General features: G+C 47.0%; 1 protein-coding gene across 1 annotated transcript in view; it reads left to right on the top strand.

Moving 5' to 3' along the window:
* DOCK2 (dedicator of cytokinesis 2) overlaps window positions 1–18,563 on the top strand; it is a 371,024-nt gene that overhangs the window by 55,918 nt on the left and 296,543 nt on the right. The window contains exons 15-22 of the mRNA XM_072947252.1: window positions 2,783–2,881; window positions 4,642–4,714; window positions 4,826–4,929; window positions 6,695–6,878; window positions 7,039–7,136; window positions 8,791–8,880; window positions 9,271–9,371; window positions 10,207–10,341. Coding sequence (XP_072803353.1) covers window positions 2,783–2,881; window positions 4,642–4,714; window positions 4,826–4,929; window positions 6,695–6,878; window positions 7,039–7,136; window positions 8,791–8,880; window positions 9,271–9,371; window positions 10,207–10,341 — 884 coding nt within the window. The remainder of the gene's footprint in view (window positions 1–2,782; window positions 2,882–4,641; window positions 4,715–4,825; window positions 4,930–6,694; window positions 6,879–7,038; window positions 7,137–8,790; window positions 8,881–9,270; window positions 9,372–10,206; window positions 10,342–18,563) is intronic.

Genomic DNA, 18,563 nt, shown 5'->3' with positions numbered 1-18,563 from the left:
CACGTGACCCCTGGGGCCGGGCAGCCAGTCTCAAAGCCCAGCTCAGCCCGGAGTAGCAGGACGACCTGAAACAAGTTACATCATCTCTCTATGCCTAGGATTTCTCTGTCTGAAAATGAGACCCGCAGTGGCACCTCACTCTTGTGAAAAACAGCTGAGATAATCTACATAATAGGTGTTCATTAAAGTTAGCCACCATTGCCAGGAAGGCAGAGCCGTCCCAGGCTTGGTGACTGCCTGGTGGACGCTAATCTGCGTCTTCCTGTGGTACCAGCCACCTGTCAGCCGAGAGCACTTTCTGGCTCTCAAAGATGCATTCACACCCACGACAGCATTTGTTCCTCAGATGACGCCTATGAGGTCAGCAGGTCCTGTGTATGGTGCTTGATTTTTCCTCCTGCTGGAGCGAGTCCACCAAGGCTGAGTTGGCCTTAAAGCTTCCAGGCTGCCTGATTCCTACTCAGAATTCCTTCCATTGACCTGAAGCCAGTTAGGGCTCTTGCTGTTACTTGGGAGCCAGGGGGGTGAGTAAGGAGGAGAATTACTGAGTACTTGAGACATACACAAACTTACATTTTCCCTAAAAGCAGGCCCCCTCCCCTGGTCACGACGCTCTCTCCACTTGGTGACTTTCGATTTTATCTCTGAAGTGCTGAGAAGGAGGGCACGGTCTCAGGCCTTTCTCAGAATAATACTGAGACTGTTTTTTCCAGCCTTAGGCAATAGATATTTTCATCAAGATAGTTTTCTGGGATTCAGTTGCCTGCCATACAGCAGTTTTACCTTCACCAGCGAGATATGTGTGTTTTCAGATTTTATAAGCTGCATGGGATTCACTGGCGCTACAGAAACACTAAGCCCATAAATGTCACTAGATACAAATCTTGGGAGGCTGGGTTGTTGCAGAGAGAACACTGGACTAAGAGTTAGAGGGTCCGAGATGTAGTCCTGGGGCTGCTGCCTTTTGGGAAAAGTGACGTTACCACTCAGGGCCTCAGTTTACTTAGTTTTGAAATGGGGACAATGATGGTAATCATCAGAGGTGGTTGTGCAGATTGAATTAAGTGAGGCAGCTGGTGGAAAGGGCTTAGCATAGTGCTGGACACAGAGCACTCTCTAAATGCTTAGAAAAACTCTGGAAGCATGTTTTCAGTTCAGTGACTCAGGAAGTTCTGAAAGGCTCTATTCCACTGAAAATTAAGGGAGTTGTGCGTCTTCCCTCATTTTCAGATGGGTTTGGTCTGATTGTAGGCTGCATCAGTCAGTATTGAAACTGAACGCGTTCTCTCCCTATAGCTTGGAAATGCAGAGGGAGCTCTCCAGGCAGAGGGATGGGGTTCTTCTTCCCACAGGTTAGCTTGGTTCACCAGGAGGCCCGGAGTGCAGGCACGTGGCCAGCTTTGGTCATTGAACCTGGTGGGATCCACTGGGGAATTTGATGGAATCTGGTGAGAGGCATGGATTCTCTCACCACAGAAATGCTCAGAGAGAAACAGTTCTGCAATTTCGGGGCCTGGGCTGTAAAACCAGTCCTCAGGTCCCTAGATCTCTGGAGACTTGAGGCTGAAAATCTCTGTGTCTGGTATAAAAACAGAACTTAGGCCCCTTCTGGGTGATCCTATTTTAGATTAGTTTTGGGGCCAAACAACTGGAATGAACACGAGAGAGAGAATGAGGGGCTGGCATACGCTATTGCAAGGTAACTCCTTGTTACTCTGAGGGTGATTCTTATGGCAAAGAATAAATAGCCTATCTAGGTGTGCACACTCTGTACTTTCTCAGAACATCCTTCCTGTATTTCTGCTCCAAGTCACCTTGGAATCTTTCTTCAAGATCTTCAGCTGTTATCGCTTCACGAAATCTTCCCTGAGTCCTCGGGGCACTGAAGTGTCCTTTCTCTGTGCTCCGTAGTGTATAATACAGTCAGTCCTCTGTTTCTGTGGGCCCTGTATCTGCAGGCCCTGTATCTGCAGATATGAAGGGTTGATTGGACTACACCATTATGTATAAGGGACTTGAGCATCTGTAGATTTTTTTAATCAGCATCGGAGGGGTTGGGGCGGGACGGGTTGGGGGGGGGTTAGGGCTGGATGGGTTCCTGGGACCAAGCCCCCGTGGATACCGAGGGACAAGAGGATACATGTATCTGTCATCACATCACATTGTCTAGTGATTTGTCTGCTCATCTAATGGTCCCTCCACCGGACTGTGAGCCCCCATGTCAGGTGACTGTCTGACTTACGCCCGTATCCCGGTGCTTAGCATGGGCCTGGCGCCCTAACTGTGGGCTGCCTTAGCTCCCTCCGCCAGTGTGCCTGCCTGAAACCTGAGCCCCCTCCCCTTGTCCAGCTCCCGCCGGCACCTTGGTGTGTTAGCATCAGAAATCCGTCAGAACGAGCTGCTGCTTGGCTGATCTGAGCCTGTTTGTAAACTTTGTGCAGTTCAGCTTCAGGAAACAAATAGGATTAATAAGACTGGCAGCGTGCAGGAAATCCAAGGCCGGTTACCATTGACCAAAGGGCAGCCACATCAACGGGTACTGTGCTGCAGTCGTTTCCAGAATGCAACTAATAGAATTTCTGTAGTTAAGCGGCTGTCACTCCCAGCGCTGGGCACATTCATGTGTAAATCCATAATGTAGGAGGGTACCTGACGGAAGGCTTGAAGAAGGCGGGGTTATCCCAGGCCCCACGGCCATCTTTGGTTTGGGGACCAAAATTGCCCAAGCGTAGAAAACGGCAATTTTTCAGTGTTTTCTCTCTTTTCGTTTTTCTTGGCTCAGAATGCGATTTGTGTGGGAGCTGGGGACAAGCCCATGAGTGAATATCGGTCCGTCGTATACTATCAAGTCAAACAGCCACGGTGGATGGAAACAGTCAAGGTAATAATAATAAAAAATAATAAAATAGCTGAAAACCCTGACACCTCCCTACGATCTGAAACAATACTCCGGCACGGGTCTGGTGGTATGTCAGGCAGGAAATAGTGACCCAGTGGGTGAGCACCCTGCTTCTCTTGATCACCCTTCCCTGGCCCAGGGAGCAGCCACCATGGAATTGTCAGATGGTCTCATGGACCGTGCCCAGCCCGGCAAGCTGTGTCATGCTACTCGGCAGTGAAGAGTGGCAGAACTTGCGGGCAAATTTGGCTATAAAAAGCTGTTTAATGCCTGGAAGATATCCTACTGGGAGAGTACCTCAGGTGGAAGAGGCATTAGCCACAAATATTTGCATTACCAGATTGTCACACTAAAGCAGGAGGGAATATCGTGTGTTGGAAGTAGAGCTTGGAATTAATTTAGCGAGCAGTGACGCTTGATCACAGCTTCAAATATCTCTGCCGTGGAACTCACAGCAGTCTTTAACTCACCCTGTGCTCTGAACCAAACTCAAGATGCTCAGAAGACTTCCCTTCTGGGGATGGCTGGTCAGACCTCAGTGGTTCTTGCCTTCTCACCTGTACTGCGATTTGCCTCGTGGGTCTCCCGGTACTCACTCTCTTCAAGGTGATGACCTGACCAACCTTGGGGTCAGAGAGCTCTTGCACCAGGTCGTTTCCTCTGCACTCTCTTGCACCCCAGTTACAGAACCTCTTTGCTAGCCCTCTTCACATCGTTATAATGACATGTTGCCCTGTATGGGCCAGGAGTTCTCTGCGTGTAGGGACTCTTCCTTCCATCACCCTGGCCGCTGCCTCGCGTGGCTGTCAATTATAGTAATGACTCCATGGGCAGGGAGGGATGGATCAGACTCGAGCCGCCCATGGGACTCTCTGTTGTTCTTTTGCTCTGTCTGAAACACAAACACGTGGTGGACATCTTCGGGCTCAGATTTCATTTTCTGGAGCAGAAAGTCCCCAAGTGTGCATCTGTTTGGCTTCTGCTAGTCATCTGTACAAAGTAAACGTGTGCCTTTTTAAAATCTGAGTGGTTTCCTCACAGGTAGTTAAGCGTCTCTGTCTGGGCCTGAATCAGACAGTACAGAGATTAAGGTGGGGCTCTGGGAGGTGGGATAGCCCAGAGCCAGGCCAAAAGCATCTCGGTCAAAGGGGCAGCAGACCTCTCACTGGACAGTGAAACTGGGTGACCAAGGGGTGTTTGTCAGGTCCTCAGGAGGAAAAAGCATCTGGGTATGTGTCTAATTAATGATGGGAATAAATCCTGGGGTTTCTCCAAATATGATTGTATTGCAGCGTTTTTATTCTTTCTCATAAACGAGAGTCCTCCAGCAGGGCCCCTAATGAGCGTTGTTAATTTGCTAAGCCCTGCTGCAAGTGCCCGAACTCCTGGAGTGTGTGAGGAGAATGTGCCTCGTGCAGTTTGCCGTGCATCAAATCCCGTGCTAAACTTATGTGACTTTTATATCAATTTCAGACGATTCATTTTTCCTCACTATAATTTACAGACCTCTTTTCATTGGCCGGGAATGCAATTTGCCAAATGGATTACATTTGGTACTTTATTTTCTCTTCATAGCTAGTTCTTATGTAATTTATTTACAGTTCATCAGGCTTGATGGATGGGTGATAAATCAGCACGCAGCACTCTCAGTTAAATGGTCTGGCTGCCCTTTGCGGGGCGGGGTGGAGCGGGGAGGGCCATTTAACTCCTTGTCTCCTGAGCTCTCGTTTCTGCCTGCTGAGGTGGCCGTCCCCATCGAGGACATGCAGAAGATCCATCTCCGGTTCATGTTTCGGCATCGGTCGTCCCTGGAATGTGAGTCCCCAACCAAATGGCATCTCTGCAGCACCCCCCAAGGGGAGACAGTGGGATCACTGGGTGGCCCACGTGTGGCTTTCTTTCCTGACCTCACAATGCTATTTCCAGCTAAGGACAAAGGAGAAAAGAACTTTGCCATGTCCTACGTGAAGCTGATGAAGGAAGACGGGACCACTCTGCATGACGGATGCCACGACTTGGTTGTCCTAAAGGTACCGTGAGCTAGGATTAACTCTGCAGGGAGGACGGTGCAGAAAGTGAAGGGGACATGGCAGGATCGCTTAGTAGTTAAGAGCAGGGCCCCCAGAATCACACACATCAGGGCTTCCCAGCTGTGAGGCCTTGTGCAAGATCTACTCTGGGCATCCATGTCCACATCTATGAGCCCCCAATGAATAGTTGTGAGGGTTACATGAGACAGTTCGTGTCAACTGTGACAATGGTGGGTACGTGGAGCTCTCAGTAAATGGAAAAGGTTATTGTTACATAGAGAATGGCTTTGACTCTGTAAGACACCTGTGGGATGTACAGAAGACCAGCAGGAAATATTTGAGAGATTCTTCACTGTGGCTAATGGAAAAAATCTTAGAACTTAGGATCCTGATCCTGCTGTTGACTAAATTCAGAGTCCTCTCACGTGTCTTCCTGAGTCTCAGTTTCCTTTTTGTTAAGTGGCGACGGTCATGTTTATGACAGACGAATAAGGTGGCCCATGGGAAAGCACCACGGATAAAGGGTACAGGTGTCAGCTGGCGTTTTTTGTACGTCATGAGACTTGAACTGTTCTCTAGAAGTTGGGAAGTGTTTGCCTGGCCCTGTGTGCATGCTCGCCCACAACCCCTCTTGTGACAGTGGCATGCCTCTGCTAACCCCTGGCTGGTGGCAAAGGGTGTGGCTGTGAAAGGGGCAGGGCCAAGTGGTCCGTCAGCACAGGGGTCAAACTCTTGCCCTTGACTTTCTCGACCTCAGAGCCTGAAGTCGCCCTTTTTTCCTGTGGCCTGCTTGGCAAACACAGCCTCATCAAAGCTTCATCACATGCTCCTTTTCTCTGAGTCTCTTTGGCTTTTCCAGCACAACCCCTTTTTTTCAGTACAGCCTCTGTTTTCTCATTTAGGACACATCCAGGTGGTTCTTGGCTTAATAGCCGTTCTTCCCCAGTGTGAACTCATCGAGGGCAGAGTCCCAGTTGCAGTCAGTTTTCAATTTAGTCACCTTCCTTAAGCCTCCATTTCCTCAACTCTAAACTGAAGACGATAACATTGTCCACGTCAGCAGTGATGGTTGTGAGCCTTGAGTGCAATGAACTAAGGCATATAAAGCACTTAGTGTGTATTTAGTGCAGAATAAGGGCTCAGTAAATGCCTACTGCAATGCCTACCTCTAATCACTCATTCCAGGACACCAGGGGACTTAACGTGTCTGTAGTTTTACTAAGTGTTTCTATGCATTGTGCTGTCTGGTCTGCTCAAAATTTCTAGAATTAGGCAATATGATTAACCTTCAGTTTAATCATGAGAAAAACAAGACACAGAGAGACCAAGAAATATATCCAAGATGACACGCACTTGTGAATGGTAGAGCAGCTCTAAGTTCCATGACTTTCAGAGTCCGGTGCCTTGGCTGTTAACTTGTTCTTGAAGCTCTTTCCTTCTCCTCCTGGTGGGCTTGTTGATGCTAAGATCTCATGCAACCCAGGACGAATTAAAATGTCCTATTTGGGAATCTTTTTTTTCAGTCCCCTCTGTGCCTTTAGTGAAGTCCACAGAGTCTTCAAGTGGTTGATCAACTCCTTTTCCATTAATGTTTTGCAGAAAAACAGCCCTACCTTACCAGCTGATGTTCATTGCTCCTCTGACATCGTCCCTCACTATTTCTGACCCTTCCCACCTTACAGTGTGTAATCTGGCCGCTGCAAGCTCTGTGTAGCACTGGGCACATATCCTTGGCTTGGGGAAGTAACCAAGGTGTCGTTTCCAGGGGGACAGCAAGAAGATGGAGGACGCCAGTGCTTACCTGACTCTTCCTTCCTACCGGCACCACGTGGAAAACAAGGGGGCCACCTTGAGTCGAAGCTCCAGCAGTGTCGGGGGGCTCTCTGTCAGCTCCCGGGATGTGTTCTCCATTTCTACGCTGGTGTGCTCCACAAAGCTCACCCAGAATGGTAGCGGAACCAATGAGAGCTCTGTGTGTGTGTGTGTGTGTGTGGTATGCGTGTGCATATGTGTGTGCATATGTGTATGTGTGGGCAAGCCCGGAGAGGTTCTGATACGGACAGTTTAGGCCAATAATAGTAATTCTGCTTGTCTGGACTCTTATTTTAGTGGGTTTGCTGGGTTTGCTGAAGTGGCGTATGAAGCCACAGCTGCTTCAGGAGAACTTAGAAAAACTGAAGATTGTCGATGGAGAAGAAGTAGTGAAGGTCAGTGGGGCTTCATTTTGCTTGTATTCATCCACCAGTGACCGAGCTTTAAATCATGAGGGGCTTCAGGGGAGAAATGAAGTGTTGAAGGAGATGGGTCAGCTTTTTCTTCTGACAACGGAACACAGCGTCCCAAGTTGCCATGAGAAACTTTCACTGGGAAATCTGGGGGATGATGTGGTTCGGTGATGCTGTATGTTGAGCAGTAGAAATGAATGGTTGTGCTCAGCCTCTGGAAATAGATCAACTTGGGGGTAGATCCCAGCTCAACTGCTTGCCAACGTTATGTGATGGTATTATCAATATGGTGTATTTTGCAGGGTGGTTGTGAGCATTCAAGATGATAAATATTTTAAAATTACTCACCAAGTCTCTTACGCATAATACACGATAATTGAACTAAAGCCTATAAAACATACAGAGTCCAACCAACAGTCACTTTTACTTGTTTTTGTTGTTACAAGTTGCTACAGTAGTATGATCTTTTAGTGTTGTCTACATGTGGCTGTTAGAAATGAAAAGTATTTTTGGTTTCTGCTGCTTCTAGGACATTATGTATTAAACATGAGAAAGGGAAAGACATCAACGCTCATATTTTAAGTGAACAAGCAGACAACAATGCAAGTGTCAGGCGTGTTGCTCTGTCCACACGGTGGGGGAGAACATAGTGTCTGCAGTGCAGATCTAATTAAAGCAGCCCTCTCTCCAGCACCATGAATTGGGACGAGTGTTTCCCAGAGGTCCTAGTGATCTTGTTTCCACCAGGAACTTGGAGCCACCAGAAACTCTGAGATTGAACGTCTTTATGTGGTAACTCTGTGTTTTGACTATAGGAAATATTGACCCATCTCTTAGGAGGGAGGGGTATCAATTTTTAGTTAATTGCCCATACATAGAAAAGCAATGGTTGAATTTCCAGATCAGCGCTTTAACTGTGCACCATTGACCCACCTGCCTGGTTCAGCAATGGCAGGGGAATTCCCCAGACATTCTTTTATAAGATTTATTACCTTGGGCAGCTTGGGAAAGTCATCTGAAAGGGAATTCCACTGTCTCTCTTTTGCATTCTTTTTTTTTAACTCTGTCATTGACATATGCTCTACATACAGTAACGTATGTACAGAGCACTTATCTTAAGAGCACAGTTCAGTGTATTTTTACACACGTACACAACTGGATCCCCACCACCTAGATCAAGACACAGAACATTTTTAGCATCACAGTAGGATCTCCTATCCTCCTTCTCAGTCAGTAACCCACTCGGGAGTCACCACCAAGCTGACTACCATCATTGCAGATGGGTTTTTTCCTGTTCTTGAACTTCATAAAAGTAGAGTGACAATGAATGCACATCTTTGTGTCTGACGTCTTACTCTGCACGATGCTCACAAAGGTTATCCATGTCGTTCCACGGAGTCGTGGTAGTTGGCTCTGTTTTATTGCTGTGCAGTATTCTGTAGGGTGAAAATGCCGCTATACATTCATCCACTCTGCTGGGTTGCTCCAAGTTTGGGCTCTTGTGAGGCAAGCGCCTGGCCCTTCTGCACATGGCCCTTGGTGGATGTGCGCTCTCATCCTCTCGAGTCTGCACTGAGGAGTGGGACTTCAGGGTCACCTGCCCTCTTTCTTATGAGACCTTCATTATTTTGCCCAGTTTCTCCAGGATACTCTGGACGCCCTCTTCAACATCATGATGGAACATTCTCAGAGTAATGAGTATGACATCCTGGTCTTTGATGCTTTGGTAAGAGAAAGGGGACAGGTGTTCAGGGACGTTAGCCATAATGTGTGTCCAACTGAGAGAACACTGGGAACTTACGGCCCACATCGCCATTTATGTGAACTTTTTGGAGGCATTGTGACATCTGGCAACCAGACCAATGAATTTTCTCCAACTCACCTGACCATGAAACCCCTTGGTCTTATAACGCCCCGTTGCACATTTCATGAACCACTTCCTAGGAGACAGACTATCTCAGTGAAAAGGACTTAAGATACGCTGGTGACTAGAGATATATTGGTGAGCTAATTCCTGGGCAAAAGAATTTTAATAGGGGTTCAGTTAGGCCATGTAAATACAGCTTCCCGCCCTGGGTCTGCTCCCAAAACACTCATTCCTTGCCTCTTCCTCAAGATCTACATAATAGGACTCATTGCTGACCGGAAATTCCAGCATTTCAACACCGTTCTGGAGGCTTACATTCAACAGCATTTCAGTGCTACCCTCGCTTACAAGTAAGTAACTGCATTTCTTACTTGCCCTGCCAGGAGGCCTGTGTCACAAGAAACTTGGTTAGTTTCCTTTTGTCACCAGCCTGTGTGAGTTCTCCCTTTTTTGACAAAAACCCAGTCTGTGCTTGTGTTATTTACAATATATGCAAACCCATAGATTGGTGTGAATATTTTATGGTGGCAGAAGTATATGGAAGTGTTTGCTCATTCCTGCCTCATTAAATCAGTCAGTCAGTCAGCTACCATTTATTGAGCAGCTACTTATTGTGGACACTGGGGTTGAAAGGCTAGGGAGAAGAAAGTGCATATGAGAAGTAGCTCAGTACAGCTTGGGTACAGGAAACTGAGGGTTAGAGCTCAGAGATGATGCTGGAAAAATTAGTGGGGGCCTGTTTATGAAGAGGCCTGGAAAAGCAGGCGAAATAGTAGTCCCAGATCTGCCCTGCTGGTGATAAAGAATCATGGAAAGTTTCCAAGCAAAGGAGTTCCATGACATTACAAGAACATTTCCTGTGGGATGAAAAGGCTGAAAAGGACATGATCACCAGCATCATCTCCATGCACATCCTCATTATAACCAGTTTTCTTAGTCAAAAGATTTTTCTTTCCACCCAGTTTTTCCTTTGCTGGCTTTTTATGGGCAGGAAATACTTATTCACTCCCTGTATTACATGTATTTTTTAAGCAGAGTTATTTTTATGGTATAAATGAGTGAGTGAGCTTGGCTGTACCACCACCTTTAACCTTTGATTGAATGCCTTGTAATTTACTGAGAAAACTAATTACCATGCCGTGGATGGCAAAATGATGTATTTTGAAAATATGATCCCTTATTCAGGAAGTTGATGACGGTGCTGAAGACTTACTTGGATACCTCCAGCAGAGGGGAGCAATGTGAGCCGATCCTAAGGACCCTGAAAGCTTTGGAATACGTATTCAAGTTCATTGTTCGGTCGAGAAAATTATTTTCGCAGTGAGTACTTGTTATGTCAGAGTGATCGATCGGTTAGCGCTGCAGTTCCTCCGGGATGCAACAGTATTCATGCTGTTTGAGAAACTCTTCCACAAAATTATAACCAGCTGTTGATCAAAAACAACTTAAAAATCCAACACAGGGAGTTCTGAATAAATAATCGTTCCAAGTTCATTTGGGGGAAAAGAAAAGAAATCTTCCTCTGTGGTCGGGTTACGTTTCACCCAGTGAATATGGTTTGTGATTTGAGGCTCTCCTGTGTTTCGTCTAACATTCTCCGTGTGATCTGAGATATGGTGAAAACCTTCCAGGAATCTACAATCCATGGGGCTGAGGAAAGCAGAACTCAGAATTTGACATTTATTTGGCTCTAGGAGAATGTGCATGATGGTACAGCTGGTATTTGCAGTTGACCTGCCTGCCAGTGAAATCCTAGTGGCCAAAAAGTACGCTGATGTGTGAGGGCACCTGAGAGATTCGGTGTTTGATGGTCAGTAGCACTGAGGTTAGCCGCCCTTTTAAAGGGCTTGAGAGATGGAGGCATTCCAATGCAGCCCGCAGAATAACAATTTGTGTTCATCCTGGCTAGAAGGCAGCGTTGGGCAGGGTACTGGTGGTGTGGATGACCAAGTTGGTTGTGTGTGATGGGAAATAAGAAGAAGCATGCAGGGAACGTATTGTCTGGATTCTTAATGCTAATGAAGAGCACGCAACTCAAGATGACTTGGGGAGAAAAAGGACTTTATTTTATTTCACATTATTGAAAAAGCTTGGGGGTAGTTGGCCTTACGCATGGCTGGATCCAGATGCTTAATGTTATTCGGATAGTCTGTCTCTCTAGATCTTGGCCCTGCTTCCCTTTTGTTGGTTACTTTCTGAGGCAAGTTTTCCAATGTGGAAAGCTCAGGTTCATATTCTACTATCTTAAGCAACTCTAGGTTCCTTGTCATTCTAGCAAAATTCTATGCCAAGAACTATCTTGGGTCATGTGCTAAGGTTTTCAACAGTGTGACCAGGGGGATGAATATGCAGATTGTGTAGTTATGGTCACATGTTCACCTCTGGAGCCCTGAGTCAGGTCAGCCTCTTATGGTATGAACTTGTTTAGTGGGAGAGATGGTTTCCCGAAAGAAAGTAAAGTCTGTAAGTCATCATTTTGATGATGACAATGGATGGATTATGAAAGCTTCTTATTCAGCAAGGCATCTGACATGGGTAATCATTTGGGATTCTCCTTTTTGGGAGAATTCTTTGAGATGTCAGTTGATGAACAGAAAGAGGTGAGTGTCTCGAACCGTGTCACAAAACATGTCACTTAGGTTATTCTAAAAGTGAAGTATCTGTTTCGATTCCTCTGTTTTCATCAGATACTGAAGGCAGAGATTGTGTGTTAAAGTCTTAGGGGTATTCTTCCAAGTTCAAGAGATACTTGTCAATTATTTGAAAACCAGTAGAAGACAACTGTGGGTCTTTCTGCGGGTTGAGTTTCTTGGAGGGGTTCAAGGTTTGAAACATTATAATTCCAGATTAGGCAAGGGTAGGCAAGAATATCTTACTCCATCTTCTAAGCGAGAACTTCAGATCTACAAGAAGAACGTATTTTTTTCCATTTACCACATCGTATGCCTAGTTTTTTCTTTTGGATTATTTCCTTCCTTCCTTCCTTCCTTCCTTCCTTCCTTCCTTCCTTCCTTCCTTCCTCCCTTCCTTCCCTCCCTCCCTCCCTCCCTCCTTCCTTCCTTCCTTGGTATTTTCTTCTTATCTTTTTTAGTCTTTGTTTTTTCCTCCACTGGAACAAACAACATTTGTACATTTGATTTCTTCTTTTCTTCCTGAAGGCATGTCATCTTGCTTTCTCTAGTTCTTCATTCAGTAGAAATTCAATGCTATTGGAACTCTAAGTGATTTTTAGCTTCCTAAAGAGTGGGATGACATGTTATTCTTTGCTGTATTCCCTGCATAGCATCTAGGACATCTTTGACACTCAAAACCTGCCAGTTGGATGACATGCATTTTGGGGGCTAGGAAATGGCCTTTGGCCAGAGGAGGTGTTTTTCAGGTGATCCAGACACAATCTTATGAACAGAAATAGAGGCTGACCTGCGAAGAGCATCTGGGAGCTCGTGCTGAGGGAAGGTGGGTGGTGTTCGTTTCAGAGTCTCCCACAATGGCCTGCCCTTCAGGGGAGCTTTGAGGACGTTGGGAAGCGAAGGAGAAGTGCTTCCCCGAACTGGAAGGGCGTTTCACTGGGGAAATTAGAAGATAGAAGTTTCAATGCTTTGAGATTTCTAAGCCAGCTGGTGGGAAATTGTAGTGTAGTTATTGCTTTGGGGGCTCATTGTGTCTGCATATTGTGTTTCTTTTTCCTGCTACTCCTTTGTCTTCATTCCCATGTGCATAACTGCGGCTAATTGGGCGCCCATTAGCTGTTCCCTTGCCTTTTTTCCCTTTGCGCCTACTTCACAGGAGCGTTTACAACGGCTGGGGATGATCCTGTATCAGTCTGCAGCATGCAGTTGGGTAAGAGAGGAAGAGAAGTTGTTGAAAAGGATTGGAATTTTCTTTGGGATCATTCATTTCTATCACATAGCCAAAGAAAGTGGTTTTCCTGTCCCTGCTTCTTGGGTCACTAGCTCCTGAGTCGAAATCTGGGTAGGTGTCTCTGGGCACATACCTGTGCTGTGTTGCAGTGGAAGCTGGCAGAGCAGATTTGAGCTTCTGCCGCAGGAGAAATATGGGAAATTCCTAAATTGTCGGAAGTGGGTCCAGAAGTTGCTGGGTGCCCACAGAAATGACCTGTCTCCACTGGGCTTTTCTAGAATGACTAAACCCCTGGGAGGTATAGGGCACAGTGAGGAACATTCAGAAGGAGCTGAAATGATTATCTTGGAGGCATTAAGCTTCTTTACAAAACCCCTTGCCATGCCTTTTATTCCTGAAGCCCAGACAACCAGCTGAGCTTGGCCCCAAGGTTTCTGAGCCTGTGGAATCACTCAGAGTCTGCAGTAGCCCATGCTTCCCTGGTCCACGTGATGGACACCAAGGAGCTCCCCTCCCTGCTGCCCAGGCACAAACAGAAATGAGCCTGCAGAGCTGTAAGTATGACTCCCCAAAAGAGGGGAGACCCAGAGTGCAGTTCTGAGATGCATTTGCTCCTTCTTGTCTGTAGTCCTTTCAGATCCTGGCGCTGCCACAGGCTGGAGTACGGGGAGGTGGTGTGGCACATGGTGATGGTCGCCCTGTACCGGGCAGTGTTGGCTCAGTGATGGTCACTGGTCACACGGGACACTTCCTGTCCCTGTAAGCGCCTGGCTTAGAGAGGGACTCAGCCTCACTGAGCCTTAGTTTCCTCATCCGTGAGTGGGGATAAATCAGCTCTCAAAATAAACATTAGCTGTTACCGTGACGGAAAGGGTGCTTGTTTCAAAAACTCAAATTTAAATTAGTAGAAGTTTTAGTGTCTTGATCCATGCTCAAGATTTGGCTTACCGTTCATGCTATCCAAGACATTTCTTGCTCTTTGTTTTTTAGGAGGAGGGGACACCTTTACCAGGGGTCTTTGCTTTTTGAGGACCTCAATGCAGGGCATTTTAGAGCTCCGTGAATTCACCTGGGTCTGTTGCTGGCCCTTAGGGTGGGCCCTGCTTTTGTCTGCCGCTTCCACTGCCTCTGGGCGTGTGATCAGGCCCTTCTGGTCCAAGCTGTGCATCCAGCTCTCTGTTCCCTGCTTGCTCTGCCTGTCTTTTCTTTTGCATCTTGCCTTCTGCTCTCATTACAGTTCTGCTTACTCAGTTCCTGCTTCCTCCTCCTCCTCCTCCTCCTCCGAGTAATCCCTCTCCTGGGGCTGCTCTGCCTTCACACACTCCTCCTTCACCACACTCATCGCCACCGTTTGCTCAGGGGAGGCAGTCCGCTCAGTGGTTAAAGGCATCGTTTCTGGAACCAGACTACTTGGGTTTGAATTCTGCATTTGACTCCTACCGCTACCAATTACTGAGGTTCATGACCTTGGGCAAGTAATCCACCCAGAGCTCAGTTTCCCTGTTTGTAAGACAGCCCTGTATGGGACAACCCGTGCAGAGGTATTGTGCAGACAAAATGAGCTAACGGATGTCAGACACGTGGCACAGTCAGGCGGTGCCTGTCACATGGCGGGTGCCTGCCTTATTATTGCCTGCCAAGTGCATTTTATCTGTTACCTCCATCAGCCCTCCAAAAATAATCCTATGGAGAACCTCATCTCCTGACTTCATCTCCTGTTCCTCTCTCACTCCCCGCCAGCCCCATAGGTGGCCTTGTCGTGGCTCAAGTTCCTGACGCAGGGCCTTTGCACCCTTCCCCAGACACCGGCTTGCTCACCCCCTCACCTCTTTCACAACTTTGTTCAAATGTCTCCTTCCCTCCCCTTGGTGCAGTGGCAACCCCTGCCTTCTGCACTTCTGACCGCCCTCCCATTCACTCTGCTTTGTCTTTTTCCTCCCCGTGGAACTAAATACATGTTAACATACTGTACCATGATGAGTCATGCTTTTGTTTTAATTATCACTGCCCTCTGCCGTCTAGAGTGTCAGCTTCTTGAGGACGGGACTGTGACTCTGTACTGCGTTCCAAGCACTGAGGACAACACGCAGCACACAGTAGGCTCTCCTTCAATAAGAGACGGGACAGCCCTTCCAGCCCCCTTCCACGGGTGACCAGGCTGAGGCTTAGACCCAAGCCCAAAGGGCGCATAGCTGAGTCCGGAGAGCAAGGCTTCTCGTTCTATCTCATCTGATTAAGCAGTTTTGAGAACCGGAGCCTTTTCCGGACCATACAAGTGTGGTTGGCCAATGGGAGGGGCTGTCCTGAGAGAGAGATCAGCTCTGGCGGGAGGGTCTACCTGCTGGGTGCTGCTGGGGCTGCTGGGAGGGGTGAGGCTGCATGAGTTTAGGTGCAGCCATCCATCCCTAAGCACAGTAAGACTTCAGTGAAGAGAACGATGACTTGGAGCAGGAGCTGTCAGGAACGGCATCCCCACCAGCATGGCAAAGCTGTCCAGGCAACAGTGAGTTTATCCTCACATCCTCCCAAGAAATGAATGAGGAAAAGCTGACGTGGGGCTGGCCCAGGTGAGCTCACACCCCTTGGAAACAAGCTACTGGTCAGGGAAAGAGGAATGCACACAGCATCCTAATGGGAGCAGCAGCATCTCTAGGAGTTCTTCTGCTCCCCGACCCTCACTTGGGACCCGGAAATGCTGGCCATGGCGTGTGTGCACAGTGTCATTTGCCTGCACTGAGGCTGCCGCTCCATTAACACAGGCTCAAAGGAGCACAGTTCTCACCTCCAGCGGACGCTTCCAGTCTAGCTCTGCTCACTCAGGGTCAGACATCCTTGCCCTCTCTCTAATTGCCTTCAGCATCAGATGGTCTGATGCTCTGTAACGCTTGCTTTTGCCTTTTCATTTTGCACCTTGCTTTACTCTACCCGTCCCACCCCCACCTCCCCTGGCTCCCGTCTCTTCCTTCCACCAGTTCAATTTCTTCATATGTAAATATTATATACTAGTTTATCCTCCAGGTCATGAATATGTTAGGCAGCAAGGTTGTCTGAATGAAGCTCAGGCAGGCCCAGTCTTGCCTGCAGTCAGAGGGAATACATAAGCCTCTGCCTTTTTAAACAAATATGAATTTAACTTGGAGGTACTTGCCGGTGTGACTTGTTTTCATTGTTCACGTATGAGTAAGTATTAAAATGTAATCATCGGTTTGTGCGGAGCACGAGTTGGAACGCGGGTCATGTGGCTATTCCCGTTTCTCCGGCATGTAATTTGTTTGCATGTTAATGCCATTTATTCCTGTGTAAGCCTCTGTTTTCAGCTTTGAATATTATTTCACTTTCTGATGACAGTAATGGCTCAGTAAACTACACAATTGCCGTTAATGGGATTATTTTATGATCACATTAACTTGGCATCAGATCAGGGTGGAAGAGAAAACTGTCATCAAAGGGATGTTGTCAAACAGTTACTTCTCTTTAATTTATTGTCTATTTTATGAATTGCTACAGGACAGAGACGGAGGTGTTAGCCTGTTTTCCTACAAACTTGTGAAAGCACTTTGTAAACTGTTAAGTAAGTTGTCCTTACTATAACGTGAAATTGTGCACATGCATGCACTTTTAAACAGTCCTCTTTTCCCTTTGCAAATGGAAATATTGATCAACTTTTACTGAGCACCTATTCTGTGCTGGGGACTTTGTTAAGTGCTGGGAATGCTGAAATTTAGTGTCAGATGTCCTCGAGCAGTGGCAACTTAGTGGACAAGATGAGACACACATGCCAGCAGTCAGATGCCCACGTGCCTGGAGTTTGCAAGGACCAGGGTTGTGGTTCAGGAGAGGCCTGCGAGTGGTTCCTGGGGGCAGACCGGTTTGAATGACGGACTCCACCTCGGGGGAATCGGTAATTCTTTGCAGAGGAGGTAGTCTTTTAAAGTAGACATTGAAAGGTATGTAAGAAGCCCGCCCGTGGAAGAAAAAATAATCAGGAATTATGTAGAACTTCCAATTACTCCTGCTACCCTAAGGTACCATTTATAAAGCCCCTCCTCTGTGACTGGCTCTGTATCATGTTTCACTCTACCCCGCTTAATACTTACGACAACCCTGCAAAGAACAGATATTATTATAGTCATTTTACAGAAGGGGAAATTGAGGCCCAGAGAGGTGCAGAAAGTGACTCTAGGTCACACAGCTAGATGTCGGCAGGGAGGGATCTGACAGCAAAGCCTCTGTCCTTTGCGCTCTTCTGTGCCCACCCCGTGAATAGCTAGGCGGGTGAAGCTGCGGTGGCGGAGGAGTGAGGATGTGTCTGAGGAGGGGGGCTGAGGCTAAGTTGTGAAGTACTTTGAGCACTGGATCAGGGAGTGTGACCTCGTCACTTCCCGGCTGGGGGATATTGGCACATGTGATGCCCTCCGTCCTCAGAGCACAGAGGGGTACACACTGGGGTACACACTGATCCACTGGGATCAGACAAAAATATTAAAATTTCTTCACTTTGTCACAAGATGAAGAAATTAAACTTTGTAACTATTTGACTTAGATTAGTTTGTGGATATAATTTATCAATAAATAAGCATCTGTTGAAATCATTCTTAAAAAATTCTTTTTCTCATAGCAGCTTTGGAAATCCCAGATTTTGGCAGCAGGTGGGCACTGAAGTTCTAAAACAGGGGATTAATATGATAAGATTCATATTTTAGAAAGATTACTGCAGACATAAGGTTAGTATGTGGAAGATGGTGTGGAGGAGGGGAGGCAGGCGACCAGTAAGGAAGCTTTTGCAGTAACCCAGGCAAGGGGACTTAAACTGAGGTGGTCACAGTGGGGCTGGAGAGGAAGGAAAGGAAGAAGATATGGGGTCTGTGGATGGCAGGATTGCCCTAAGTAATTGAGTGCGGGAGTGGAATTGACAGACGGGATCAATAGGCTGATCTGACGCTGAACTTTGTAGCCCATTTGACTGACATTGCTTGGCATTGATGCGTGAGGAGGGAAGGAACAAATTCTGGGGGTGGGGTGGGAAATGATGTGTTTGGTTCGGGTCTTGTAAAGCTGGAAGTGTTTACTGGTGTAGCCAGATGGAAATGTATAGCAGACAATTAGTTTCAGATTTGGAGTTCAGGGGAGTGGAGAATGGAGATACGGTTTTGGTAGAAATTGATCTTCTTTGGGAGAAAGGGGTATTTGAAGCTGTAGCACAAGGTGAGCAATGCTGTAAACTCAGAATGAAATGCAGGCAATTAGCATGTTGGAGGGATGAGCGAGGGAGAGTCCCAGGGAAGGGAGCACTTCAAGGAGGGAACATCAGCCGTATCAGCTGCTACAGTGAGGTCCTGGGAACTGGAAACTCATCAGAGGCAAATTATTTTGCAATTAGGAGATCTTTGGTGAATCAGCCAAACCTCTGTCCAGAGTTTAGCATCTTTCCTAATAAGCAATCAGGAGGCCAAAGGGAGTGGGGTTTTGACAATTATTTCTCATCATCTGTGTACGAATTACTTACGCTGTGGATTGTTTTTTTGCCAGGCTGTAATCCTAGACTGGCTTCCCCCTCCATCCTTCAGAGGCTGGGTCAATGGTTTCCTGTTGTCACCAATCTTATACTCCACTTAACAGCAAAATGTAAGCTGCTGGTCTTGTTTGCGTCCATTGTCCCTTTAAATGGCTTAATTTTGCCG

Source organism: Vicugna pacos, chromosome 22 (assembly GCF_048564905.1).
Source record: "Vicugna pacos chromosome 22, VicPac4, whole genome shotgun sequence".
NCBI classification, from domain to species: Eukaryota; Metazoa; Chordata; class Mammalia; order Artiodactyla; family Camelidae; genus Vicugna; species Vicugna pacos.
The sequence above is the reverse complement of the archived record's forward strand: the minus strand, read 5'-3'. Positions and strand labels throughout refer to the sequence as shown.